Source organism: Bos grunniens, chromosome 23 (genome assembly GCF_055505025.1).
Source record: "Bos grunniens cultivar Pamir isolate PY7600 chromosome 23, Bosgru_T2T1.0, whole genome shotgun sequence".
NCBI lineage: Eukaryota > Metazoa > Chordata > Mammalia > Artiodactyla > Bovidae > Bos > Bos grunniens.
This window is the reverse complement of record NC_141187.1, coordinates 21,980,237-22,007,621: the sequence shown is the minus strand read 5'-3', so window position 1 is coordinate 22,007,621 and position 27,385 is coordinate 21,980,237. Positions and strand designations below refer to the sequence as shown.

Here is a 27,385-nt window from a genome sequence, read left to right as displayed (position 1 = left end):
ATAATAAACGTCATGGATCTGTGTATTTCTGTATGTGCATGTGTGCATTTAATTGCTTTATTATACAACCTGCATCTATAGCAATAAATATGTAACAGGAAAACATTCCACAAGGATCACTTGTCACTGGTCCATGCCACCTTGGGAAAAGTTACAAAAATATCCTTCAAAAAATTCAGATAAGATTTTAGTCACAGTTTTATCTCTAAGTGAGAAGAATTCACTGGTAGCAGCTTCTTTGAATTTCCTTTAGTAGATAAAGCACAATTTGAGCAGGTAAATCTCAAGATGTTCTCCCGGGTTTTAAAGTATGTGCTTTAACTGCTGTAGACTGAATGTTTGTGTCCTCCAAAAATTCATATGTTAAATCCTAGTGCTGGATGTGAAGATATTTGGAGGTGGGGCCTTTGAGAGGTGATTAGTCATGATAGCAGAATCTCCTGAAAAGGATTTAGGGTCCAAATAAAAGAGGCCCCAGGGAGCTCCTGGCCCCTTTCAACAGGCAGGGTTACGGCGAGAAAACTGTCCATCTGTAAACCAGGAAGTGGGCTGTCACCAGATAACTCAATCTATCTGTGTGTGCCTCGATCTTGGACTTCCCAGCCTCCAGAACTATAAGAAATAAATACCTGTTGTTTATAAGCCACCCAGTCTATGGTATTTTTTGTCACAGCAGCCCAAATGGACTGAAACATTTACTTTTCTCCCATCAAAACAGCTAGAGGGGGTCCTCAAACCTCCCACCCAGACAGTTATTCTGGGTAAATATGAAGGAAGACACGGGTCAAAAGTTACGGATTGACAAATGAACAGTCAAGGTAGCTCTTGACTACATAATAACACTTCCCTAGCTAAAGGGTGGGGCTTCCCCAGTGGCTCAGAGGTAAAGAATTCGCTTGCAGTGCAGGAGCCACAGGAGATGCGGGTTCAATCCCTGGGTTGGGAAGATCCCCTGGAGGAGGAAATGGCAACCCACCCCAGTATCCTTGCCTTGAGAATCCCATTGACAGAGGAGCCTGGCAGACCACAGTGCGTGGAGTCACAGAGAGTTGGACTTAGCACACACACAGCTTGAGCTTTAAAACCTGTGGAGATGCTCCCACAGGGAAGGAACCATGAAATCTTTAAGAAGGTCTTTCTCCTACATCCTGTTGACCTCCTGCATGTTTAGGAGTCTCTCTTCTCCATCTGCCCCGTCAGCCTCAGCTGCCCCACATCTCAGTTCCTCCTTAGTCGCTGCATGTCCTGCTTCTTCTTGCTCCGTTGATTCTGTCTCCTCCATCAGTGAGGGCTGATGACTGTCCTTTCTCTCCTCCGGCACTGGGCATCCTCAGGATACTCTGATCCACAGACTTGCTGGTAAACAGCAATAACCAACTCACCAACTTTGTAGCTCTTGCCATTCTCCATGGTTAAATACTTCCACCACAGCTGATTTAAATCTAGCAACACTACCATGTGTAAAATAGATGGCTAGTGGAATAGACAGCTGCTGTATTGCACAAGGAGCTCAGCTCAGTGCTCTGAAACGATGGGTGGGGGATGATGAGGGAAGGTGGGAGGCAGGCCCAAGAGGGACGGGATATATGTATACACACAGCTGATTCACTTCCTTATACAGCAGAAATTAACACATGTTGTAAAGCAATTATACTTCAATAAAAAAAGATAAAAAATGAAAATAATATCAATCAATCAATCAATCCAGCAAGATGGCATCACTGAACATGGAGTCAGGAAGAGATGGACACATCATTACACAGTGTTCCCACCACCCAGACAAAAATAGTTGCCAATAACCTCAAAAGTACAGTGAAAAATAGACACAATTACAAAGTGATGCATTTTGAGGATGTATGACCTTTGTTTTCAATCTAACTTATTTAATTTGTAAGGATGTCTATGTTTACAATCAGCTCCCCAAATTCCTGAAAGGTAACAGTCAGCTCTCCTGAGCCAGTACAAGCCAGTTCCAGCCCATCACTGCCTCATGCCTGCACTAGTGTCTGACCTTCACCCTGACTCTGCTCTCAGCTCCTCACTGTCCCAAGGATCCTGGCATTTAGCTGGATGGCCCCACCCTCCTCCTTGTCAGGAGTCAAGGCAGAAACAGCTGAAATTACAGGTTGACCCTGTAATAATAGGTAAAGGAGTTCATGGTATCAAAAAGAAATGCTCACAGCCTGGTTTAAAACAAAAGTCACAGTACAGTGGCCCCAAGGGAGACAAGGGAAAAAAAAATGCTTAAAAGTGAAACATGAATTCATTAAGCATTCATGATGAATGGCCATGGGGTACCCAGAAGAGAAGTTTTAGGAACATTACAATTTTTAAAATATTTTTTATTTTGGGGGTCTTGCTGCAAAGCATGTGGGATCTTAGTTTCCAACCCACGCCCCCAGCAGTGGAAGCATGGGGTCTGAATCACTGGGGTTCCAGGGAAGTCCCTAGGAACGCTACATTTTGAACCCAGTTCTACCAGTGACTAGCTGCATAAATGTGGATAAGGCAATTGATAATTACCAAGAGCTATACAAAAAATGTATGGCACAATTAATATTTTTCATACAAATTAAAAAAAAAATTTGAAAGGTGAAACACCTTTATTTTTGTGTTTTTTTTAAACTGGAGTATAATTGCTTTATAGTGTTGTGTGGGTTTCTGCTGTACAACGTGAATCAGCCATAAATATATGTATATCCCCTCCTTCTCGAGTCTCCCTCCCACACTCCCCATCTCACCCCGCAAGGTTGTCCCCAAGATATCAAAACACTCGCTGTAGAATGAAATCATGTACACTTAAATTCTACAAGAGCAAAATGAGAAAACATTTGACTTAAAATTTCTATTATAAATAAAACATTTATTTGAAATAGTCTCATTTTCTAATAAGTACACAATTAGGAACAAAAGCAATATTTTAGAGGGCTTTAGAAAAATAAAAGCTCTCTTTTCAGTTAGTTACTATCTACATTTAACATTCAGTATAAGAAACTTCGGCTCTTTGGTATACCATAACTGAAAAAACGAAAAAAAATTTTCAGTCAGGTAAGGAATCATTAAAGATACATACATAGTCACCTGGTAAAATGCTCGGATGTATTTTTAAGTAAAAACACACATTGTTTTTTAACCCCAATCCTATGTGAAAACATATTTGTATATAAGCATAGAAAACTTGGTAAAGATACGTATAAAACTGGGAATATCGCTTAATCCACAAGAAGAGAGACTGTCTTTAATACCACTCTGGATGGCTTGCCTCATTAAAATAAGATGGTTTCCAATGGTCACTAAAAATTCTAAAATGGTGAGGAGGGTGGGAGGGAGATCCCAGAGGGAGGGAACATATATGTACTCATGGCTGATTCACATTGTTGTACAGCAGAAACCAACACGACATTGTGAAGCAGTTATCCTCCAAGAAAACAATTTTATGAAAAAAGTAAAAATAAATTAAATTTTTTTGAAATTTTAAATAGAAAGAAATATGTGGGCACATTTTAGTACCTCCATTTACATGCCTAGATTTTTGGGGAAGTAGTATTATTTAGTTTCTAAACAGCAACAGCAACAGCTCAGCTTTTAATATTTTATTTATTTATTTGGCTGTTATAAGTCTTAGTTGCAGTACGCACGATCTTTAAGTTGGGACGTGAGGAATCTTTGTTTACAGCTAGTGGGATCTAGTTCCCTGACCAGAGAACGAACCTAGCTCTCTGCACTGGGAGTGCAGAGTCTTAGCCACTGGACCACCAGGCAAGTCCTCCATTCACTGTTATCTTTCCTTTTTAAACAGTCCTATAAAATGGGAATTCTTCTACCCATTTTGTAAGTGAAGAAAACATGGCTTGGCAAAGTTAAGCAAATATCCCAATAGAGTGTTACACAGGCATAAATCAGAGAATCCAGATTTTAATCCAGACCTTTCTGGAACAAAAGCTTACTTCCTGCCTCAATTTCCCTTCCACGAGCACGCTCAGTCATGTCCTACTCTTTGCCACCCGTGGATTGTAACCCGCCAGGTTCCTTTGCCCGTGGGATTCTCCAGGCAAGCATACTGGAGTGGTTGCCATTTCCTCCTGTAGAGGATCTTCCTGACCCAAGGCTCAAACCTGAATCTCCTGTGCCTCCTGCACTAGCAGGCAGATTCTTTACCACTAGCACCACCTGGGAAGCTCTCCTGACTCAATATGCTATTTCAAATCCTTTGTCTTTTACAAAGAAATACGATGCTACGAGCTCCTGATCACAAAACTTTCTCCTGAATTCTCTCACTGTGGACTCAGTCAGAAGGCTCTGTCTGGACTTACCTGGAAGGCGTTGAGCAGGGAGAAGATGATGTGGAAAGCCAGCGAGCTGTCATTGAGAACTGTGGCTATGCCAAATCCCCACGTCAGTCCCAGCAGTGGTGTGAGGATGGCAATGTTTTTACTGATCCTCACGATGGCCCTCACCTCCTGGAACATGGAACTGCCGATGGCCGCTCGCCGGGTCTTGACAATCACCAGTGTGACTGTGACCAGGTTGACAACCACGATGGCCAGAGCCGGAACCACAAAAGCCAGAAGGGCCTTGGTCATGTCCCAGTTGAGCCAACAGGCCTCAGGCCGGAGATAACCTTTGCCAGGCTCAGTGGCAGCGACCGTGATAGAAGCGATGAGCAAAGGGCACCCGTAGCCCACCGCAAAGAGAGCTGCCACCAGGACGGACTTGGGCAATGTATGGAAGACTATCAGGATTCCGTAGAGAATGAGGAGTGCCTTGGCGAGCATCCAGAAAAACACAGAAAGGTAAAAGAAGTGAACAAAAAAGGTTGCTGCCACGCATGCGCTGTGGTGCCTCGTTGGGCCACTGAGAAAGGACGCCACAATGAACCACACATCAGCCATCAGTAAGGTGGTCGCAATGTTAGCAATGCACACGTGGCGTAAGTATGAGATCTCTGTCTTCGTCACCTGGCCCCAGACCAAGGCCTCGATGGACAAGCAGAGGATCAAGCTGCAGATAGAAGCACCCAAGCCTATGTATGTGATGTAAATCAGGATGGGGCTCTGCAAGACATGGGGTGCCATCAGAATCGAGAAAGAGGTAAACGTCTTGCTCGGGCTACATTTGCAGACCACCTGCTGGGAGTTCTCCTGAATCTTTTGGCAGACCCTGTGGTCCCATCTGCTCTCCACGGAGTGCCAGCCTGCACACTGTGCCCTCCTGTCCTCCGACTTGCTGATCTTTTCAAAAATCAGCGAGATTCTTTCAAGTTCCTTGGGCAGAATGACAGACAGGACAAGCCCATTCACGGTGATGCTTTCCAAAACACTGGCTTCTAAGATGGCCCCGAGAGTTGGAAATGCGATGCTGACAGCCCGAGAAGGAGAAGGCACCTCCTGAAGTTCCTCTCTACTGATTGACACCTTCCCTGTGACTTCTCGGGTGTCGTTAACTCTCATTGAAAAGGTGAAATTCTTTCCAGCGTTGTCTCTAGAGAGGATGGTGCCCACTGTGTGGATGAAAATATCTGCTATTTCAATGGGATGCTTATTGACAAATAGCTTTCTTGCGAAGGAATTGACTGAATGTAGCAGGACACAGCTGCTGTTTCTTTCGGGGATGAAGGTCCAGTTTGAGATGCTTTTGCTATTTAGAATGTGGTTGGCCATGATGCTGTAACTCTGTCAATGAAGAACCGGGATTAGTACTGAGCCACTCTCTGAATCTGCCAGAACAATCAACATTTACTTTTAAAATGTGTGGTCCTGGGACTTCCCTGGTGGCTCAGTGGTAAAGAATCCCCCTGCCAGTGCAGGAGACACGGGTTGGATCCCTGAACCAAGAAGATCCCACATGCCATGGAGCATCTAAGCCCGTGCGCTACAACTGTTGAGCCTGTGCTCTAAAGCCTGGGAGCCACAACTGCTGAAGCCCACACACTCTAGAGCCCGGGCTCCGCAATAGGAGAAGTCACCGCAGTAAGAAGCCCTCACACTGTAACGAGAGTAGCCCCTGCTCGCCGCAACGAGAGCAAAGCCTGAGCAGCAACAAAGACCCAGCACAGCCAAGAATACATAAATAGATAAGTAAATAATTAAAATAGTACATAAAAAAGTGGTCCTCCAGCTGGCAGCAAAGGCATCCCCTGGAACTGCCTGGAGATCCAGAATCTCAGGCCCCACCCCAGACCTAGTCAATCAGAATCAGCATCCGTTTCTTAAAACTGAAGTATTGTTGATTTACAGTGTTGTATTAATTACTGTTGTCCAGCAACAGACTCAGTTACACACACACATATATAAATACACATTCTTTTGCATTTCTTTTCCATTATGGTTTATCACAGGATATTGAATACAGTTCCCTGGCTATACAGTAGGACCTTGGTGTTTATCCATTCTCTGTATACTAGTTTGCATCTGCTAATTCCAACCTCCCAATCCATCCCTCTGTCACCACCCTCCCCCTTGGCAAACCACCAGTCTATCTTCTATGTCTATGTAGAACCAGCATCTTAATGAGACTCCCAGGTGAGGTTAGTGCTGCAAGGGAATTGCCTTCCTCGCATTTTGTGCAATGCCTTCCTTCCACATGCCCATTGCCATCATCAATTCCTTTTCATACCTTAGTGAAACTAGCATTTGTTTACCCAGGTCAGAGCACCTATTACGTAATTAGCATCTAATGAATCCCGCTTGTGTGCAGCACCCTGTATAGGAACATTTGTTATTGCTTAGTTGCTAAGTCGTGTCCGACTCTCTTGTGACCCCATGGACAGTAGCCTGCCAGACTCTCTGTCCATGGGATTTCCCAGACAAGAATGCTGGAGTGGGTTGCCATTTCCTTCTCCAGGGAATCTTCCTGACCCAGGGATCAAACCAGTGGCTCCAGCATTGACAGGTGGGTTCTTCATCTCTGAGCCATCAGGGGAGCCCACGTATAGGAACATACCAAATTGGAAGTCGATCCTAGAGGCTAAACTTACTTTTTAATATCCTCTGCTTTGAAGATCAAAGCAAAAAAAAATGGATCTAGTTTCATTTTATATTCCTGAGACAGATATGTATGATTGTTTTCTTTGCACTCAGTTATTTTCCTTTTTTGCAACCAGTTCAGACTCCAGATGAAAGTAAAAAAAAGTCTCTTTCTCTCTGCAGATCTACCATGGTTCTTAGTTTTCAGTAGCCAGATACTGGAATGTACCCTGGGGTTTGATCCACACCCCATAAGTGGTCTCTCTAAATGTTTGTTGATTGAATGTTTTCACTTTTTCATTCTTCTATTCATTAGCTCTTCATTCACTTATCAATGACGATTTACTAAATACTTGCTGTGCTAAGCACTGGAGATATTGAGATGAAAAACACAGTTCTCAGACCCCCAAAAGCTCACAAAGTATCCAGCTCACCTGCATTCCTTTTCTATCAAGATGATTCTCTGCCACACCCTCACCACCACTCACCTTCATCTTTGTCTCATCGACATCCTTCATTGGCACAGTGGAGATGTTGTGTAAGAGTTGCACAATCAAAGCGATGTTACCCGGAATCCGAGGAGACTTCTGAATGTTCCTGATCACACAGGACAGATTCTGTGGACACTTTTCCATTAACAAATCTGTAATAGTCTCAGGCTTATTGGTATATTCATTTATTTTTGATCCTCCAAATGTTTGAACAGAATTTGAATCTGCCTAAGAAATGGCAAAAAACAACAAAAAGTTTTTTAATGTTCCTTTTGTTTTAAATAGAAAAGGAGTTTTACTAAAATTTAGGACAGTCTGATTACACGATTGTATATTGCATAATGTTTTTGTATTTTACATTCTCAAGCTCATACTCGCTGTGAATAACCTGTTTCTGTTATTCTGTTATTTCTGTTATTCTGTGAAACCTTTTCTGTTTCAACAGAAAAGGAAAGCCCTGCCTTGCCAGCCACCTGCTTCCTGCCCAAAATAGCAACTGTGGTCTTTAGTACACCTCTTCTGACTTCTATTTATGTATGCTGCACATTCATTCTGTAGGTAGATTTCTAGTGCCTTCTAAGCTTATTTCTACTATTCTTGAGGGGCAAAGCGCGAGATATGAGCATATTTTTAAAATAGAAATTCTGAGCTGAATTTGGATGAATCCGTTGGAACATCCATAGAGAAGGACTGAAAGTATTGATAGATCTCCCATGGATTCTGGCTTGAGTCTCACCCTTGAGAGCAAGCAGGGCAAACTATGGCCCCAGGATAATCATCTGATTTGGGGAGGGAGAGTGGGCAGGGCATGCTCCATGGCTTATTCCATAGTTACATAGGGCATATTCCATAGTTACATAAGGAATCAAACCCAGGCTCTCAGCAGTAAGAGTACAGAGTCTTAGCCACTGGATCATCAGGTTAATGTGATAGTCAGCAAGTTGCTGCTGCTGCTAAGTCGCTTCAGTCGTGTCCAACTCTGTGAGACCCCATAGACGGCAGCCCACCAGGCTCCTCCGTCCCTGGGATTCTCCAGGCAAGAACACTGGAGTGGGTTGCCATTTCTTTCTTCAATGCATGAAAGTGAAAGTGAAGTCGCTCAGTCGTATCCAACCCTCAGCGACCCCATGGACTGCAGCCTTCCAGGCTCCTCCGCCCATGGGATTTTCCAGGCAAGAGTATTGGAGTGGGGTGCCATTGCCTTCTCCTTATCACCAAAAATGGCCTGATTTTTGGTAAATATAGTTTTATTGGAACTGATAGATTTATTGGACAAGTACAAACACATTTACCAACCACACAGCCTCATGTCCACTTTCCCCTTATTGAGTGCTACGTGCATAATTTCTTATTTTTTAATTGGAGTATAATTGCTTTACAATGTTGTATTAGTTTTTGCTGCACAACAAAATGAATCAGCTATGTATACATATATCCCTACGCTCTTGAGTCTCCTTCCCACCCACCCCCATCCCACCCCTCTAGGTCATCACAGAGCAGTAAGCTGAGCTCCCTGTGCTATATAACAGCTTCCCACTAGCTGTCTATTTTATACATGGTAGTGTATATATGTCAGTATTACTCTCCTAGTTCGTTCCACCCTCCCCTCCCCTGCCATAGCCACATGTCCATTCTCTATGTCTGTGTCTCTTATTCCTGCCCTACTAATAGGTTCATCTGTACCATTTTTCTAGGTTCCATATATGTACATTAATATACAATATTTGCTTTTCTCTTTCGGGCTTACTTCACTCTGTATGACAGTTTCTAGGTCCAACCACATGACTACAAATGATCCAATTTCATTCATTTTTATGGCAGAATATATATATATATATTTTTTTATGGCTGAATATACATATATATATATATATACAATATTCCATTGTATATATGTACCACAACTTCTTTATCCACCTCGCTGTTGATGGATGTTTAGGTTGCTTCCATGCCCTGACTATTGTCAATTGTGCTGCACTGCTAGTCTGGGGCTCCACTTTGCAAGTGAGAGAAAGGATATTACCTCGAAGATGTTGAAGGCAGTGAGAGTGCGGCAGGACTCAATTACTTTGTGCCATTTCTTTTGCCTGCATAAAAACCCCATATCCCCTGGAGTGTCTGGAGGGCAAGGTTGGCTGCAGTAGGAATTGTCCACACAAGTGCCATGGCATTCACCTGAGAAAAGAAAAGGTGTCAGCATCGGATGGAGAGGTCTGGACTCTGGACCACATGGGCCAGTTACCACAGTGTCCACACAGTGAAGGCACATCAGTCCTATGGACATCAGGTGTCTTTTCTTTGTAAAGTGCAGGACAATTGAAATAGATCAGGGATCATCATTTGTTTCAGTGACAACCTCCTATTAATTCCAACAAACTAGTATCCTGAACTCTAAGGTTTAAAATAGATAAAAATGGTACCATCCCAGCTGAAGTGAGTAAGAGAGAAGAGCCCACAGTTCAGTCCACTAGCTCCCTATCTCACCCCATAGGAACCCCCTAAACACACCTCATGCCTGCAGCTCCCCAAGAATACAGTTTGGAAGCCAGTATGCTTGATAGCCTCTAAGAAATTTCTCAGCTCCAATTTCTTAAAAAGCTAGGAATAAAACCACATATGACCCAGCAATCCCACTTCTAGACATATACCCTGAGGAAACCAAAACTGAAAAAGACACATGTTCCCCAGGGTTCATTGCAGCACTATTTACAATAGCTAGAACATGGAAGCAACCTAGATATCCACCGACAGACGAATGGATAAAGAAGCTGTGGTACATATACACAATGGAATATTACACAGCCATAAAAAGGAACACATTTGAGTCAATGCTAATGAGGTGGGAGAACCTAGAGCCTATTATACAGAGGGAAGTAAGTCAGAAAGAGAAATATAAATATCATACACTGACACATATATATGGAATCTAAAAAGATGGTACTGATGAATTTATCTTCAGGGCAGCAATGGAGAAACAGAGAGAGAGAACCAACATATGGACATGGGGGGAGGGGAGGAGGGAGAGGATGAGATGCACAGAGAAGGTAGCATGGAAACTTACAATATCATATGTGAAATAGATAGCCAGTGGGAATTTGCTGTATGACTCAGGGAACTCAAACCAGGGCTCTGTGACAATCTAGAGGGGTAGGATGGGGAGGGAGATTCAGAAGGGAGGGGACATGGGAGTACCTATGGCTGATTCTTGTTGATGTATGACAGAAAACCACAAAATACTGTAAAGCAATTATCCTTCAATTTTAAAAAAATAAATTTTAAAAAGTATTATACAAAAAATTTCTTAGCTCCAGAACTTTACAAGGAGTTATGTCATCAGCAGGGTGTCATAGACCCCCCCATAGCCACTGTTCTATTTTGAGTTGGTTCAATCCAAAGGATTTATGGCAAAGAACTCTCAGACCAGGATGCAGCAAGAAGGGAGCAGGGGTCAAAGGTACAATTTAAGATGAGAAGAGTAAAAGAAAATCCAGATACATGCCATCGAGGTGTGCCATCTACCACGCCATGAGACAGAGGGCTGAGAAGAGCTCTGCGTTACAACAGATGGATAGGAACACAGCCAACTGTTAGTAACTGCTGCCAACATACCGTGTGGCCTGGTAGACACCTGCTCCTTGCTCTTGCTGGAAGCCTAGGAAGGAAAATTAAAACTCAGGTCAGAAGCAGTCACTAAAATGTGCAGCCAGTGATTCACTTTCACATCTGACTCAGCTCTGATGCCAGCGTGCCACTAAATCTAAGACCATGAATTTGTCACCACGGTCCCATTTCCCCTCAGCCTGAACAGATGTCTTTCCACGGCTATTCAGCAGGAGAACTCCTTCCACTCCAGGAAGAATGATCTGCTTTCTATCTAGGAAATACACCCTGGGCAGATGTGGGCTCACTGGAAATTAATGAAGGTTGAGGTGCAGAACCCCTTGCTTGCATGGGCCCCTTCTTTGTGCTGAAAAAGAGTGTAGCAATGTGTTCACATGATCACTGTTATTGTTGTTTAGCTGCTAATTCGTGTCCAACTCTGCGACTCCATGGACTGTAGCCCGCCAGGCTCCTCTGGCCATGGGATTTCCCAGGCAAGCATATTGGAGTGGGTTGCCATTTCCTTCTCCAGGGGATCTTCCTAACCCAGGGATCAAACTCACGTCTCCTTCATTGGCAGGCAGATTATTTACCACCGAGGCACCAGGGAAGCTCCATCATTATCATATGTTTGATTAAATTTTCAGAAGCAAAATAGTTTAGCCATCATCTGTTCAGTCCTTTTTTTTTCTTTTTCCAACTCCCCCTCCTTCTCTCTTATTTTGGAGAGCACTCGAAGGATGTAGCTGTTTGGGGTAGAAGTTGAGTTGGGTATATGTTTAGTTTGGATTCAAAAGCATATATTTATGTAGTTTGCAGTCGTATCTGCATTACAAGGAGGACATCAACATATAAGAGGCATTCGTTCTCAGAGTATTTACAATTTGTCATAGAACAAGAAAATCGTACGTGCTCAAGATACCTTGCAACTAACATATGAAAAAAATTTGGTTTCCCCAAATTTGACAACAGTCTTTCTTACATGTTTACATAACATTATTAACAATGAATTGAGAAGCTGAAAACTATTTTTTTTAACTAGCAATAAGAATGAAAAAAATCTGATCATCAATTTTAGAGGTAAAACTGAAGCATCTTTCTATTTTTCTTACAGAAAAAAACTACAAAATTATTGACATGTAACTATGCAGCCAAAAAATGTAGAGAGGAAATCTTGGCAGTTTATTTATAAAAATATTGTTATTAATTTATTACTGGAGGGACTGCCCTGAGAGTCCAGTGGTGAAGACTCCATGCTTCCAATGTAGGGGACACAGGTTTGACCTCTGGTGAGGGAACTGAGATCTCACATGCCACTCGGTGCCAACCAAATAAATAAATAGATGCATGGACATGCAAACATTTCAAGATGCCCTCAGCCCATCTTGAGTGGATCATGATCTCCAATGCACCATAACAAAGCACTTCAAAATGAACAATTCTGGATAACACTTGGCCCATTAAACAGACTCCAGTGAGGTCACATCCTGCTAGTCAGATAGGAAGGCAGAAGGCAATGGTATGTTATTTACAAGAAATTCTGGAAACTGTCTTCTTAAGTGAAGGAACTGATTCACTTCCAGTTAATCTGCCAAAGTCCATGTATACAACTCCACCTGATCTCTTCATTTCTAGGGTGGTATCCGGTCTGGGCCACTTAAGCTTCAGATAGTAACAATCCATGGACAGAGCAGCTTGGCAGGCTACAGTCCGTGGGATTGAAAAGAGTCAGACACAACTGAGCAACTAACACACACACACACACACACACACAGAGCAATAATCCTCAGACTAATACTACGAACAAGACACTTGCAAACCCATCACCTGTTAAACCCACAGAACTGCCTGAGAGAGGTTGGAAGACAGATAGCACCCCAAAAAAGCTCAGCCCCCAGCAACTTGTAAATTGAGAAGAAAAGGATGGAACATTTCTGGTAAGGTGAGTCCGCGATAATCAAGAAAACAAAGGCAGCCTCCCATGCTCAGCCTCCAAGTTCTGTCTTGTGGAAGAGTGTGGATGAGGAAATGAAGAGGAAATAGTACAGAACTGTGGAGTTGGGTGCCTCCTGGAAAAGGCCTTTCTGAGGGAGTCTCTAAGTTTTCCCAGAAACTGGGCTGTAACTCAGTATTAGGGGGAGGGGCGTCATGGAGAAAATTCCCATCCAGGGGCACATTATTTACAGAGTGAATATTATTTGGAAACTTCTAGAAAGAATTCTTTAGCTTTTTATTTTATATCGGATTATAACTGCTAACCATTTTGCGATAGTTTCAGGCGAACAGCAAAGGGGCTCAGTTATACATATACATGTGTCCACTCTCCCCCAAACCCCCTCCCATCCAGGCTGCCACCTGACCAAGGTGCTCACTGCTCCTTCCTGCCCATTGGTGGTGTTCACCATCAGACTTCTCGAAGGAGATGCCATTTTGGGTGGGACAGTGTCTCACGGTGCTGGGACCATTCCTAAATCCTGCTCACTCAATGCCATTAACCATTTCCCAGTCAAGGTTGGAGATTTCCCTACAGTTTGGATGGTAAAGAATCTGCCTGCAATGCAGAAGACCCGGGTTCAATTCCTGGGTCAGGAAGATCCCTTGGAGAAGAGATAGGCTACCCACTCCAGTGTTCTTGGGCTTCCCTTGTGGCTCAGCTGGTAAAGAATCCGCTGGCAATGTGGGAGACCTGGGTTCGATCCCTGGGGTCACAAAGAGTCAGACACAGCTGAGCGACTTTCACTTTCACCCCTTCTTCTACATACCCTTCAGCTCAGATGGGCTGCCTAACTCATGGGTTCTAGTTTCCATTTGGTCTCCCCACCAGTTCATCCTCCCACCTCCCTCTTCTCACCTGGCATAACGTCCTGCAGGACTCTGTGGCCAAAAGAAACACGAAGCCGTACAGCAAGAGCAAAAGCATCTGAGTCATCATCTTCAACACAGTTGCCTTTCTGGCTACTAGAAGAACAAACGAAAAGGCAAAATGTCTCCAATCGGAAGCTTTCAGTGTTCCATGCAGAACCAGTCAGCCTGAGACTGGGTTCTGTCCTTAGCGCTGTCTGCTTGGGCTCCACTGCTTCAGAGGTGGGGTCCCTGTGGTCTCCCTAGACCTTACCAGGATGCCGCAGGTATGCGCACCAGCTGGCCCTGGGAGGTGCAGGCAATCGCTGTGATAACCTTCAGGTTCTGCTGTTGTCTTGCATGTAACACCTAGCATGCGAATCCCTCCAAAGGCATCTGCCTACTGGGGTGTGACATATCCAGCCCATATTTGGGGAGCAGGAAGGATGGCACACTCTCTGGGTTAGGCAGGGCTGAGAAAGCTGTGGGTGGCTAGGGTGGAAGGTGAGCTGGCATTCCCACATGCAAACTCAGATTAGAATCACTTTTGAAGGAGAGTAAGCACCAGGCTTGACCTGTGGTCCCTCATTTCCCCCTAACTCTGGAGCTGTATTTTCATAGGTAGGTAGCAGCTCCTTCAAAATGGATCTTAGACATGCCCTGGTATTGTTATTTCTGCCAAAACTGATGTCAAAACTAAAATGATTTCTTAGCATCTAGAACCGTGCTGGACACATGATGGGGACATAGAAAATTCCATAAGAAAGAAGAAAGGTAGGACCGAGAGAAGGGAGACCGGAAGAACTGAGGATTTGCATCAGAGTCCATGCTATATAGATATAAATTTTAATAACTTCAATATTTTTCATCCCTGAGTAAGATATTCTTTGAGAGGTGTTTCTTTACTTTCAGATAAAGAAGGAGAAGGCTTGGATGTCATCAACAAAGACCAGGAGCTTTTACAATGGTTGATACTATTTGACCATTTTTTGGTGAAAGATAAATAGTCTTTATCCCAACTATGCATAATTCTATAGAAAACAATGCCATTATTTTAAAGACTAGGCAAATTACATTTTAAAATCATGTTTGCTGCATTGAAATGATTGTCTAGCTGAAGTTCCACTGAAATCGAATGATTATTTAAAATATTTTGCAGTGCCTGTTTCAGACCATCATTAACAGTTTTCTGAAGGTCCTATAGTATTTTATTCTCCTTTAATTAAAAAGAATTCTTTTAATTGAACTGTAGTTGGTTTACAATATTGTGTTAGTTTCACATGTACAGCAAAATGAGTCAGTTAAACACACACACACACACACACACACATATATATATATATATATATATATATATATATATTCTTTTTTCAAATTCTTTTCCTATTTAATTCCTGGGTCAGGAAGATCCCCTGGAGAAGGAAATGGCAACCCACTCCAGTACCCTATGCCTGGAAATCCCATGGATGGAGAAGCCTGGTAGGCTACAGTCCATGGGGTCTCGAAGAGTTGGACACGACTGAGCGACTTCATTTCACTTCACTTTCCTATTTAAGTTGTTACATAGTAGTTTCCTGTGCTATCCAGTAGGTCCTTGTTGGTTATCCATTTTAAATTCAGCAGTGTATACATGTCAATCCAAACTCCCTAAATATCCCTTCCCCCCAACCCCCACCCCTGCTTTTCTTAGCAAACATAAAATGAGCTTCCCGTCTCCAAGTAATGCCTTAACAGAAATTAAACAATGGTGTCCTAAACAGAAATTAAACAATGACAGCAAGGATGACTACTTTCCGTGTCCCCTCAACATCTCGGGAAGTCGCAGTCCAATGGCACTCCTGAAGCACCACCCATTGGGTGGCAACTTGGCTAGGGTTTGCTCCCTGGAGATCTCCAGACCCTTGAAGTCAAAGCCAGACAAGTAGACATGACAGGAAGTGTCCCCAAGTTTCAGATTCCACAAAGCAATTCCCATATTTGTTAGCAATTCAATTCTGAAATATTTCTTCCTACCTTTATGTCAAATTCCTCCATCCCGAAAGCCATAGGTTGAGTGACAAAGACAAAACAGGCAGAAAGAAAACATACGTGCTGCACCCTGGCTTGTGCTTTGCATATGGCTCCATCGGAAACAAACATCTGTTTAATTTAAACACACTCACACACACAAGTGATAGAGACCAGAGCAGCTCTATAGAATGATTGGGGGTGGGGGGGGACTCTACAACTTTAACCCTTAAATCTTGACTAGGAAAAAAAGAAAGTATTGGAATAGCAATCATGGCAAACACAAACAAGAGTCAAGAAAACTCCAGACATATTTTGATCAGACACCCAGGAGTATTTCAATCACCAGCCTGGTCAGCTGAGTCTGCGGCTCCTACTTGCATAATTAGGTTTCGAGGTGAATTGCTGAGGCTTCTAGTGAGACCCACAAAACACTATGTAATTTCCCAGACAGACTGTGGGAATACACTTCAGATGATCTCAGGAGTGGAAGATTCCATAGCGTCTATCCTGTAGACATTGTACTCTTTCACCCCTAGTCAATGGCCAATCCCTTCCTCCTGCCTAAATGCAGACACTATGAAAGGCAAGAGATTGGTAAAACAAATAGACACTGTCTATTACTGTGTGTCTGACACTATATTTACATTCACTCTTGTAATGCCTTTGGATAGTTCTAAGTAACTGAGTGATTGCCACAATTTTTTTTTTTTTTAAATTAAGGGGCTAAAAGTTGACCCTGGCTAACCTCATAGTTACTAAGTGGCATGGCTAAGATTTAAACCCAGATCTGCAATTTTTTTCAGTATATCACATGTCTTTTCTGATATAAGAAAGAGCTGAGCTTTGTATGGAGTTAATTCCTTCAGAACATTTCACATATAACTTTCACCTTGACCTCATAAAATTTTATGCGGTAAACAAAAAAGTTACCATTTTTCCTTTTTTATCAAAGAGGAAATTGTCCAGATAGAAGGTGGCTTTTCCAAGATCATACTCCAAGTTACTAGAAGAACCAGATTCTTTTGACTCCTGATCAAGGGCTTTTTAAACTATATCGATCTGTCCCTGTCCTCCTTCCTGTCCTCACTGGAGACGTAAAAGAACTGATCACTATCTCTATCTCTCAGTAAAAAAAATTATACACATAGAGAGACAGATGGAAATAGTGATGTCAGAGATAGATGATAAATAGAGAGATCTAGGTTTAAATAATCTTTTAGAAACATACAAACTAAGTAGAATTGCCTTCAGAACTCCTTCAGTCTTCATCCTGAGTCATCTCCATGCTGTGCCCAGATGCTCAGGGTCTCATTTTGACTCCAGTCTAAAAATCTCTGTCCTTGGACAAAGCTCCTTCCTTACTCTGAAGCAAACTTTGCCACATCAATGAGCTCCTTTCTCAGATCTTAGCCATTTGGAATTCTTCTGACTGCCAAGAACTACCTTCAGTCAGGCTGACTACCAATAATGCAAAAGTGAATATTAATGGTTTGTGATTTAATCATCCCAGGTACGTGTACATTCTAACAGGAATTTCCCAGAGGCAATCTCTCCAACTTTGGCCACCTGATACGAAGAACTGACTCATTGGAAAAGATCCTGATGCTGGGAAAGATTAAAGGCAGGAGGAAAAGGGAACGACAGAGGATGAGATGGTTGGATAGCATCACCAACTCAATGGACATGAGTTTGATCAAGTTCCAGGAGTTGGTGATGGATAGGGAAGCCTGGAGTGCTTCAGTCCATGGGGTCGCAAAGAGTCGGACACAACTGAGCAACTGAACTGAACTAAACCTCTCCAACAGTAGGAAGTAAAGGCACTGACCTTGGTCAACGGGCCAAATTCCTGGGCACAAGGATGACCCTCTATGATCCCAACCATATCCGCAGAACCACCTCCTCTGATATGTTTATGTAAGTCCTCTGTTTTCTCCAGATGCCCAGTTTTTTGAACTTTCCATCAATTTCATTGGTTCCCCTGAGCCTTGGCAAGCTTCACTAACCTCCTTTTGAATTGGATGTTTTTCTCTTTATGCATGCAGATTTCAAGCCATGATGAGTAATGAATTACTCACACCTGAAAGGTAAACAGCAAACAGGTAGGAACATGGGTTGATGGTGTCTATGCAGGCACTTGGTAAAGGTGTACCCCAAGAACCACCAGCCTCATGAGTCACCACAAAACCAAAGAGAGAATTTACTCTGACAGAGACAGCTGAGATAAATTCAAGAGATCATAAACATATACAAAATTTGGAAAAGAAGATTAAGTAACTAGGTAAACCCAAACTATTGTGGCTTTGAAGCACTTCTGGGACTCCATCATATAGAAGTAACTTGAAGTACAGAAAAAAGCATGATTATGTAAGTTTGCTGATCACGCTTGGATAATATATAGTAGGTGGCACTAATGGTAAAGAATCAGGCTGCCAATGCAGGAGACGCGAGAGACGGGGGTCCATCCCTGGGTCAGGGAGATCCCGTGGAGTAAGAAGTGGCAACCCACTCCAGTATTCTTCCCTGGAAAGTTACATGGACAGGGGAGCCCAGCAGGCTACAGTCCATGGGGTCACAAAGAGTCAGACACGACTGAGCGACTGCACACGTAACTGTCAAATAATAATACAGTGCATAGTAAATTCTGATAAATCTATATAAAGGAATATTACACAAATATTAAAAATGTTTATGAAGAGCTTTGATAATATATTAGTATGAGGTAGCAGTGTTTTATATATATATATATATATATATATATACATGTATAATTTTGTAATAGTAATGGGACATCAGTCAATAGGATGCAACAGTCTCATGGGTTATCTTTGTGAACTTTAGCTCCATCTTATTTGACATTTGGTATTCTCTCATTTATATTATATATATATGAAAATAGCTGTTCACAACTCATATGTATGGAAATTATGATATTTTCTAATATAAATAGAAAGAGGAGAATGTTTCCAAATAGATCTTCAGAAATTTTTTAAAAACTGTGGAGGGGCTTCCCTGGTGGTTTAGTGGTAAAGAATCCGCCTGCCAATGCAGGAGACACGAGCTTGCTCCCTGATCTGGGAAGATCTCACATGCTGCAGAGCAACTCAGCCTGTGTGCCACAGTATTGAGCCCATGCTCTAGAGCCGGGGGAGCTGCAGCTACTGAGCCCACGAGCTGCCAACGACTGACATCCTCTCGCCCTAGAGCCGGCGCTCCTCAACAAGAGAAGCCACACTGAGAAGCCTGAGCACTGCAACAGAGAGTAGCCCTTGCAGCAACAAAGACCCAGCACAGCCAAAAATTAAATAAAAAAAAAAAATTATTTTTTTTTAAATAGTGAGGAGTTTAAAAAAAAACAAACAACAACCCAATATGGAAACAAGGCATCACCTAACTCCTAAACCTGAAACAATATGTCAGTCCTGTTCAGCTCTGAGTTTCTGAAAAGAGACACTGCTCCTCCTGTGGTCCCTTAGGTGTCACATTCTTTCTTGTTCTCTGTGCCTTTTCTCTATGTTCACTTAGGTCTTGCTGGAATGTATCTTCTCAAACTTCTGCAATGAAGATCTTTGAGTGGTGAATCCTCTTAATCTTTCCTTCCTGAAGATTCCTGAGGTGAGGACTGGTCTACCCAGCTTGGGTCAGCTGCCTTCCCCTAATCCAATCAGCTGTGGCCAGGCCCATCTTTCAGCTCCATGTGCAGTAAACACGGAAGACATAGGCAGTTTCTAGAAAAGTGTGGGTGGGGTGAGGGTTTATCTAGGCAAAATGATTAATAATGCAATAATAATAATAGGTGTCCAATGTATCCCTCCAACAGAAATGCAAATTGAGTCCTAAACTGTTGCATCTGAGAATATCTGTTGATAAGCCAAAGCCATTATTTCCTATTTTAGCTATTTTTCAAATTATGTCATTGTTTTCAAAACACTCACTCTCTTCTAGAGAAGCTGAAAGAGACAGCAGCCCACGCCAGTAGTTTTCAACTTTACACGTTAGGATTCCCAGAGAGCTTTATTTTTAATTGCCAATGTCTGGATCCTACCCCAGAACCACTGAATCGGGATTTCTGACAGTAAGGCTCAAACACTAATATTTTTCCCCAAACTTTTTATTTTGAATAATTTCATTACTACTGAAAAGTTGAAAGAATAGTACAGTGAAAACCTACATATCCTCCACTTAGATTGCACTAATTATTAACATTTAGGGATGAGTAGGGTTTTTTTTTTTTTAACTCCCCAGCTGATGTTAGTGTGATGGGATTGAGAACACCCCTAACTACAAAACAAAAAAGAGCACAAAATTAAGTAGATACGGCAAGAAAGATAAAGATTAAAAATGGCGTCCTGGCGACCCTCAAGATCCTGTATTTCATGCCCTGGGTTCTATGAGCCACCTTAGTATCATCATCATAAAATCACCTTCGGGGCTTAAAGTAGCATGATTTAGGACTTTGTTTATTGCTATCAAAAGGGTCAAGAATAATATTCAGAGGCAATAGAATTCTATAACCTCTTTCCTAATATTCAGAGGCAATAGAATTCTATAACCTCTTTCCTAATTTAGCAACAACAACAGAGGGTTTATTGACTTGAAAGATCAAGATTACATTAAGAGGAATATACTTTTTTCTTACCAACCCAAGAATTGAACCAGGATCTACTGCCCGGCAGGCAGATTCTTTACCATCGGAGACACCAGGGAAAGACCTTTTAAAAACCAGAAGCTGTGTATTCCCAAGAGAGTGGGATTAAAGATAACTAGACCACAGGCTATGGTTTTGTGGAAGCAGCAACCGCTAAAGTAGCCGGTTGGTGAATCAAGTCAAACCTTGCACAAGCCAGGCTCCATCTGAAAGGGGAGGTGTGGGGAGGAGGAGGAGAGGGAGGGGAATGGTGTGTCCCCGAGGTGACAAGTATTGTATCATAACACTGATGTGGTTTAGAATCACCAAAACCTGATAATAAAAGTAGACTGAATCTCAGTTAGTTCTATTATTCTTTTCAGACATATTTAAACATATGATTGTCTACGGATACTGCCTCCCATTATTGGCTGGACCCGGGCAAACCACCTCTACTCCCAACGCCTGTGCCTCTGCACCCATGTCCAATTTTAGCAAGATCAGGCGGTCACCAGGCTTGGAGCTGTCCCCTGATCACCTCATATTCGAATGACAGCCTTGGTTTCTGTTTACAAAATACCATTTATTTTGCAAAAAGACAATGATGCCATAACTCTATATCATGCAAATACTGTTGGAAAGGGGTTTAGGTCTGTATGATCTTAAGATGTCTCTAAAGACAGAAAATAGTTTTTGCTGTCTTTTAAGTTTTGCAGGGGTTTGTGTTTTTTTTGGTCTTTATTGAATTTGTTACATGTTTTATGTTTTGGGTTTTTTGGCCTCAGGCATGTGGGATCTTAGTTCCCTGACCAGGGATAACCTTCACCCCTGCATTGGAAGGCAAAGTTTTAACCACTGAGTCACCAGGGAAGTCCCAGTTTTACAGTTTTTAAAGCTAAACAAAAATCATTCCTGTGAGCTACAAATAAACTGATTTTCCCAAACCGTAAAAATATGAATGAACTTTCTAGGAGAAAATTTAATAAACCCAAATAATGTGAGGTCCAGTCAAGCCTCATTCTTTAATCGGGCAAGTTTACTTTAGAGGGGAAAACTCATTTTGTCAAAATTCAAAGAGAAAAAAGTTTTTAAGCAGAACTAAACTTTCAAAATTCACACTCAACAATACAAAGAATCCTTCTGAAAAAGGAAAGAATCAAATTAAGCACCAATTTCAACAATATTTTAAGGAAGAACATGAAAAGCAATGGACATGGAGATGTTTGGGTGTCTACCATCTCTCCTCGACCCGCCATACAAAGAACACAAGTCAAGAGAAATCTACCCAAACTTTGTATTCCTCCTGAGAAAGTCTGATCTCAGGAAAACAGTGTTTAGGATCAGGAATTCTTAATGCCATAGGTTAGTCATTAGAAATGCAGAATTTGTGTGTGTAAGGGTGTAAAAAGATTCCTCCGTATTCAAGGAGACTTTAAGGCTGGTGATGACTTAATAATAAGCCAAAATTATAGACAAAACATTACAAAGTGTGATGAGGGAAATTATGATTTTTAAAAAGTTAATTAGCTTCTGTATCTGTACTTAATCACTGTCAAGTCATCAAAGAAAAATTCCTTTAAAGATTCTACTTTCCTGGCCTCTGTTTGCATGGGATCAGAGAAGTGGAGAGTAATAAATAAAAACAAAAATATTGTCCTACCAGATTAGTGCTCTTATTGAATTATGCCAAGTGCCCCTAGGTTACCAAATTCCTTTTTAAGACTCTCTGTATATGTTAATGAAAGCCCACACCACACAGCCTCACTGGCTGCTCATCTCTGAAGTTCTCCAAAGGAAGGCCTTGGACTGAGAAGGTCATGGGGCTACTCACCGTGGCTAGCCAACGACACGGGCGACTTTGTCACTGGCAAATTCGACCTGCTCCCGGCAGCTGGAGACGCAGATGTCAAAGACTTCCCTTTGCCATATCTCACAGCAAACCAGCAAGCTGGGCCCCTGTATCTCTGAGCCGTCAATTTAGCCCTGAATGGTGGCTCCCCTGGCTGAGACAGTCAGGCTGGGCTCTGCCTGACAGGCAGCCAGCCCCATATGCCCTGCAGCCTGCCAGGCAAGTCCTGCCTGGGAGTAGCCCCTGCCGTGGGAGGGGCAGCGTGGTGGAGAATGGATGAGTCATACACGAGGTGAACACATGCAGACTCTCACAAAAGGCCAAGGCTTCTCTTTCTGGCAAAGGATCCAGGACTATAGAGACGGCACAAGATTTGTGGTATTAGGTCACAGCTACTAACATCCTCACGCATCTGCCTAAGCCTGAAAATGGGATACGGGAAACACAAGTGTCTGTGCTTGGAGCTCTTTGGCTGGCTTTCTGGTCACGAAGATTATGGTTGTATGGTTTGCTAATTGTCTCTGGGTGTCCCTAGTTCAGATACAAGGTGGCACTGCCATTCCCAACCTCCTTGTAGTTGGATGGGGTCATGCAAGTTGTTCTGCCATGAGGACCAGCAATTTAAAATGGTAGCCACTCCATCCTGACTTCCTTGTAACAAGTATGGGGCCTGTTGACCTCTGATGGACATGAGTAAAAGGTGACGATTATTTCTAGTTGCTAAAATTTGTGGGCTATTTGTTACTTCAGCCATAACTTAGCCTCTGCTGATAGATACAAGGACCAAGGCTCTTGGAAGATGACATAGATAGTTATACATCTTTCTAACTTTGAAACCCTCACAAATCGTTTTCAAATTTTTTTAGCATTCATGGACTTTCTAGCTCTCCCAAGTCCATGTTTCAAAAACCACACTCACATTTATCTAAGGTGTGGCATTTTCAAAACTTGTATTAAAGGGTTCTTGTAACACAGAAAGAGGCACTCATTTTCAATCCCAGAGATCCCTCATCCTCATTTTGCTTCCTGGGTCTTCTTTTGCTCCGGATCTTCTAAGGAAAGAAATCTGAGAATCCCCTTTGGGGCCAAAACCCACTCAAGTTCCACCAGCGGATGGAAACGCTCAGTATTTTCATTGTATATGTACCATACACCCAGGCGTCCCCTATATTAGTGGATATATGTAAATTATGTAAATTTCACAGCTGACCTCTCAGAGCTCACCGTCTTATTGGGAAAAAGAAGAAACATAGATGTGAGACTTCCCTGGTCATCCAGTGGCTAAGAATCCACTTGCCAATGCAGGTTCAATCCATAGTTGGGGAACTAGATCCCACATACCTTGGAGCAACTAAGGCTGTGTGCCACAGCTACTGAGCCCGAGTGCCCTAGAGCTGTGCTCCACAGCAAGAGAAGCCACTGCAATGAGAAGCCTGTGCCCCGAAACTAGGGAGTAGCACCTGCTCGCCACAACTAGAGAAAGCAACTAGAGAAAGCAACTAAGCACAGCAACTAAGACCCAGCACCTTAATCAGTCAATCAGTAAGAGAAACATAAACGTGGAAAACGAGTAAGACCAAAGCAAGGATGGGTTGATGAAGGCTGGTCCAGGGTCACGTGATGCAGCCTGCAGGCCTGGAAGGGCACCTCCAGGTTATAGTGATGGCAAAGTCGTGGCAACAGGAGAAACTGAGGCTCATAGTTCATATGCTGGCTTAACTTTTCTTGAGCATCTACTAGAGACACAGAATATGAAAGACAGAGGTGTTCTTGGGGATCATCCAAGCCCAACCTCACACTGCCCACAGGAGAAAACCAGTTCATTTATTTTTACCAGGGACTCTCAACTTTGGAAAAGGCGAGTCTTGGCCTAAATTAAGTACAGCAGAGCTCATCAGCATGGCTTGAATCTCATCACCAGTTTCTCTCTGACTCATTCATGGCACACTGGTTGAAGCTTTTCATCATGTTGTTCCAAATCTCCAAAACCCACTGTCTCTTTCTTGAGGAAGTCTCCACAGCTTGAAGTGAAACTGAGTGCCCTCCTTTTGCATATAATTACCTTATCATGACTTTTGTAATGTTGGAATTGGAATCTTCCCATCTGAAGTCATCTTCACCAGGGTTGCGACCTAACCTGTCTTGTTCGTTTCACTCTTGCTTACAAACTGGGTCACATTCCTTTTCCTTTCCATTGGCCTCTCCTGCCACCTGAAAGGCCTCCACCCATCTCCACCCAGAGTGATGGCCTCCACCCATCTCCACTCATTCTTGTCCTCAAGTGTCTACTCTGCTTTTGGAGCACCCACCAGGAACTAACGTGGCCCAGGTCCCCCTCTGCACCACCGAGATATGTGGTACACAAGATTGGCACCACTTCATCATTTAGGTTTTGGCTCAAATGTCATTTCAGAGAGGCATCCTCTGATTTGGTAGCCATTTATTTACCTAGCCAAGGTCATTCTGTCTTCTTGCCAAAAATCTAGACTTGATGACTCATCATTATTTTGAACCAACGATGACAATGCAAGTCCTCTTACTGATCACTGAATTAGATGTAGATGGATGGCCATTTGTATTCAATGAGGTTTAGTGGGAAGTCTGCTGGGGGATAAGGGAACTTCTAGGAAGGATTTCTCCTGATAAAATGAGGGAGCTACACCAGGGGGAAAAATTTATCTTGCCCCTCTTCATCTCCCTTGTTCTCCCTTCTGCTTTTGGCAGCTGTAAGAGGATGTAACATCTGCAGCTATGGAAGTCATCTTGCAACTGCAAGGAAAATGTCAATGTATTGAAGATGGGGAAACAGATTGAAAAATTCTTGGTCCTTAATGATACCACTAACTTACTGAACCCACCCTGGGATCGATAACTTCTGGACTTTTTTGATAAATAATTAGTGCTCCTAGGATTGATATGATCATAAGATTTTCTATTATATGTAGTCAGAGTAGCTTGACTGATACTCTAGTGCCCTCTCCAAAGTAGCACCCGTCATTATCTATGATATTCCATGTATTTTCTTCATACATATCACCAGTGCAAATTATCATACTTATTGAAATATTATTGGTTGGTTTTCTTCCCTCACTAGAAAGTAAACACCATGGAGACAGGAACCTGTCCAATTTTATCACTGCTGTATTTTCAGCACATAGAACAGTAGCTGGTGTCTTGTAGGAGCTTGATAAATGTGTATTATTCAAGTGATTGGATGAATAAATACCTCTGGTGACAACTCTTTGATACTTAACTATCTCTTATGGCAGATTGTGAGTTCCATTAGATCAGAGACCTAGATTTAATTATTTTTATCCCCCACCCCCAAACTAACAGACTGCTTGGCATACAGTAGGTAATTAATAAATAGTTGATGGATGGAGACATATGCTCTCTGGGCCCTTCCTTCAATAACCATGCCTCCATTTAGGACACAGCTCCTGAGAATCTCATATTGGACACCTTGGTGAAGGAATTCTGAACGGTCATCTCAGGACAGTTTCGCTTACAAGAGAATTTTATGAGAGTCTTAACCTGGCATAAAATCCTTGAGATTGGACTCACAGACCAAACTTCTGATGAAGTACTTCCAGTAATCAAGAGCTGATCCCATCAGAAGGCAGTGCTTACAATCCCATCGCAATTATGGGATATCACAATTATCCCTGAGTGGACTCATATAGGTCTCTTTGTGACTGACAACGATTGCCTTGTCTTTGAAACCCTGAACACCTGCATGCAAGCAGCTGAACCTGGCAGGAATGAAATTACCATATTTCACTGACTCTAAGATGCTATTGATTGAAAGATGCGGTGACTTTATGGATAGCTCGGAAATAACACAGGTAACTAAACTCTGAATCAGTGCCAGGAAACCATGGAACAGTACCAGAGGGTACTTCAATTTCAGAAGTGCATCTTAGAATTGGTAAAATACAAAATGTATTTATCACTTTAGAGTAACATATGCAGAATTCCACAGCCCCTCCAGAGGTTGATCAATTTTTCTATGATTCCTCCTGAAACTTAATGATATATATTTGTTCTCTTCAAACCACAGAGGTAACTTCCCCCCAGTCCTCACATTACCAACCTCATCTCACATTTTAAAGAGAAAATAAAACCAGGAGATGAGACTCCATACGCCTCTCACCTGCAAACCCACAAGCCCACTGTCGCGCACCCCCAGCTGCTCTTCCTTGCCTCCTGTCCTGTTAGAGGAAGCCCCTGTCTTCCTGTCAACACTTGTCTCTTCCCAGGAGCTCTGTCCTGTCTCTTCAGCTCTTCTCCAGGGTGACATTCTGTTAGATTTCCTATTTCCTGCCTCATCAAGCTCTCTCTGTGATGGATCATCCCATTAACCTTCACATATAACAAGTCTCTTCTTTCCTAAAAAAACAAAAACTAGTTCCCATTCTCCTACTCACTCCGCCCCACCACTTCCTCCTCGGCCAAGCTTCTCCTGCGAACTTTCCACACTGGCTGTGTCTCCTTCCACGCACTCAGTTCTCTTTCAGTCCTGTTTGCTCCTTCAGGCCACTGCAGCCAGCTGTACACAAGCCACCAGTGCGTGCTCTCCACCTTCGTGAACCTGCGTGTTAACTCTCTGCTCTCTTCTCACTTGCTCTCTTGCTGCTGCTGCTGCTGCTGCTGCTAAGTCGCTTCAGTCGTGTCCAACTCTGTGCGACCCCATAGACGGTAGCCCACGAGGCTCCCCTGTCCCTGGGATTCTCCAGGCAAGAACACTGGAGTGGGTTGCCATTTCCTCCTCCAATGCATGAAAGTGAAAAGTCAAAGTGAAGTCGCTCAGTCGTGTCCGACTCTTAGCGATCCCATGGACTGCAGCCTACCAGGCTCCTCCGTCCATGGGATTTTCCAGGCAAGAGTACTGGAGTGGGGTGCCATTGCCTTTTCCTGCTTGCTCTCTTGGTAGCTCTCAACTCAGGGGACCACTTCTCCCTTGATAGAAACACCATTATTTTTTCTCCTCTTTCTTTTTTATTTT

At 42.8% G+C, this 27,385-nt stretch overlaps 1 protein-coding gene across 9 annotated transcripts in view; it reads right to left on the bottom strand.

Annotated features, from left to right (window-relative positions):
* The window catches only part of LOC147346916 (putative adhesion G protein-coupled receptor F2P), a 33,234-nt gene extending 10,447 nt beyond the window's left edge, over positions 1 to 22,787 (bottom strand). Inside the window, exons 1-7 of one of the 9 annotated variants that reach the window (XM_086370719.1) lie at positions 22,363 to 22,587; positions 17,911 to 17,984; positions 13,908 to 14,014; positions 11,066 to 11,108; positions 9,480 to 9,631; positions 7,454 to 7,684; positions 4,314 to 5,672 (exon numbers count right to left, since the gene is read on the bottom strand). In XM_086370719.1, coding sequence (XP_086226845.1) covers positions 4,314 to 5,672; positions 7,454 to 7,684; positions 9,480 to 9,631; positions 11,066 to 11,108; positions 13,908 to 13,988 — 1,866 coding nt within the window. In that variant the 5' untranslated portion in view covers positions 13,989 to 14,014; positions 17,911 to 17,984; positions 22,363 to 22,587. Of the gene's footprint in view, positions 1 to 4,313; positions 5,673 to 7,453; positions 7,685 to 9,479; positions 9,632 to 11,065; positions 11,109 to 11,619; positions 11,803 to 13,907; positions 14,015 to 17,135; positions 17,238 to 17,732; positions 17,868 to 17,910; positions 17,985 to 22,362 lie in introns of those variants that run through there. The other 8 variants (XM_086370718.1, XM_086370720.1, XM_086370721.1 and 5 more) reach the window with 8 other exon arrangements.
* Between the last annotated feature and the right edge of the window lie 4,598 nt (positions 22,788 to 27,385).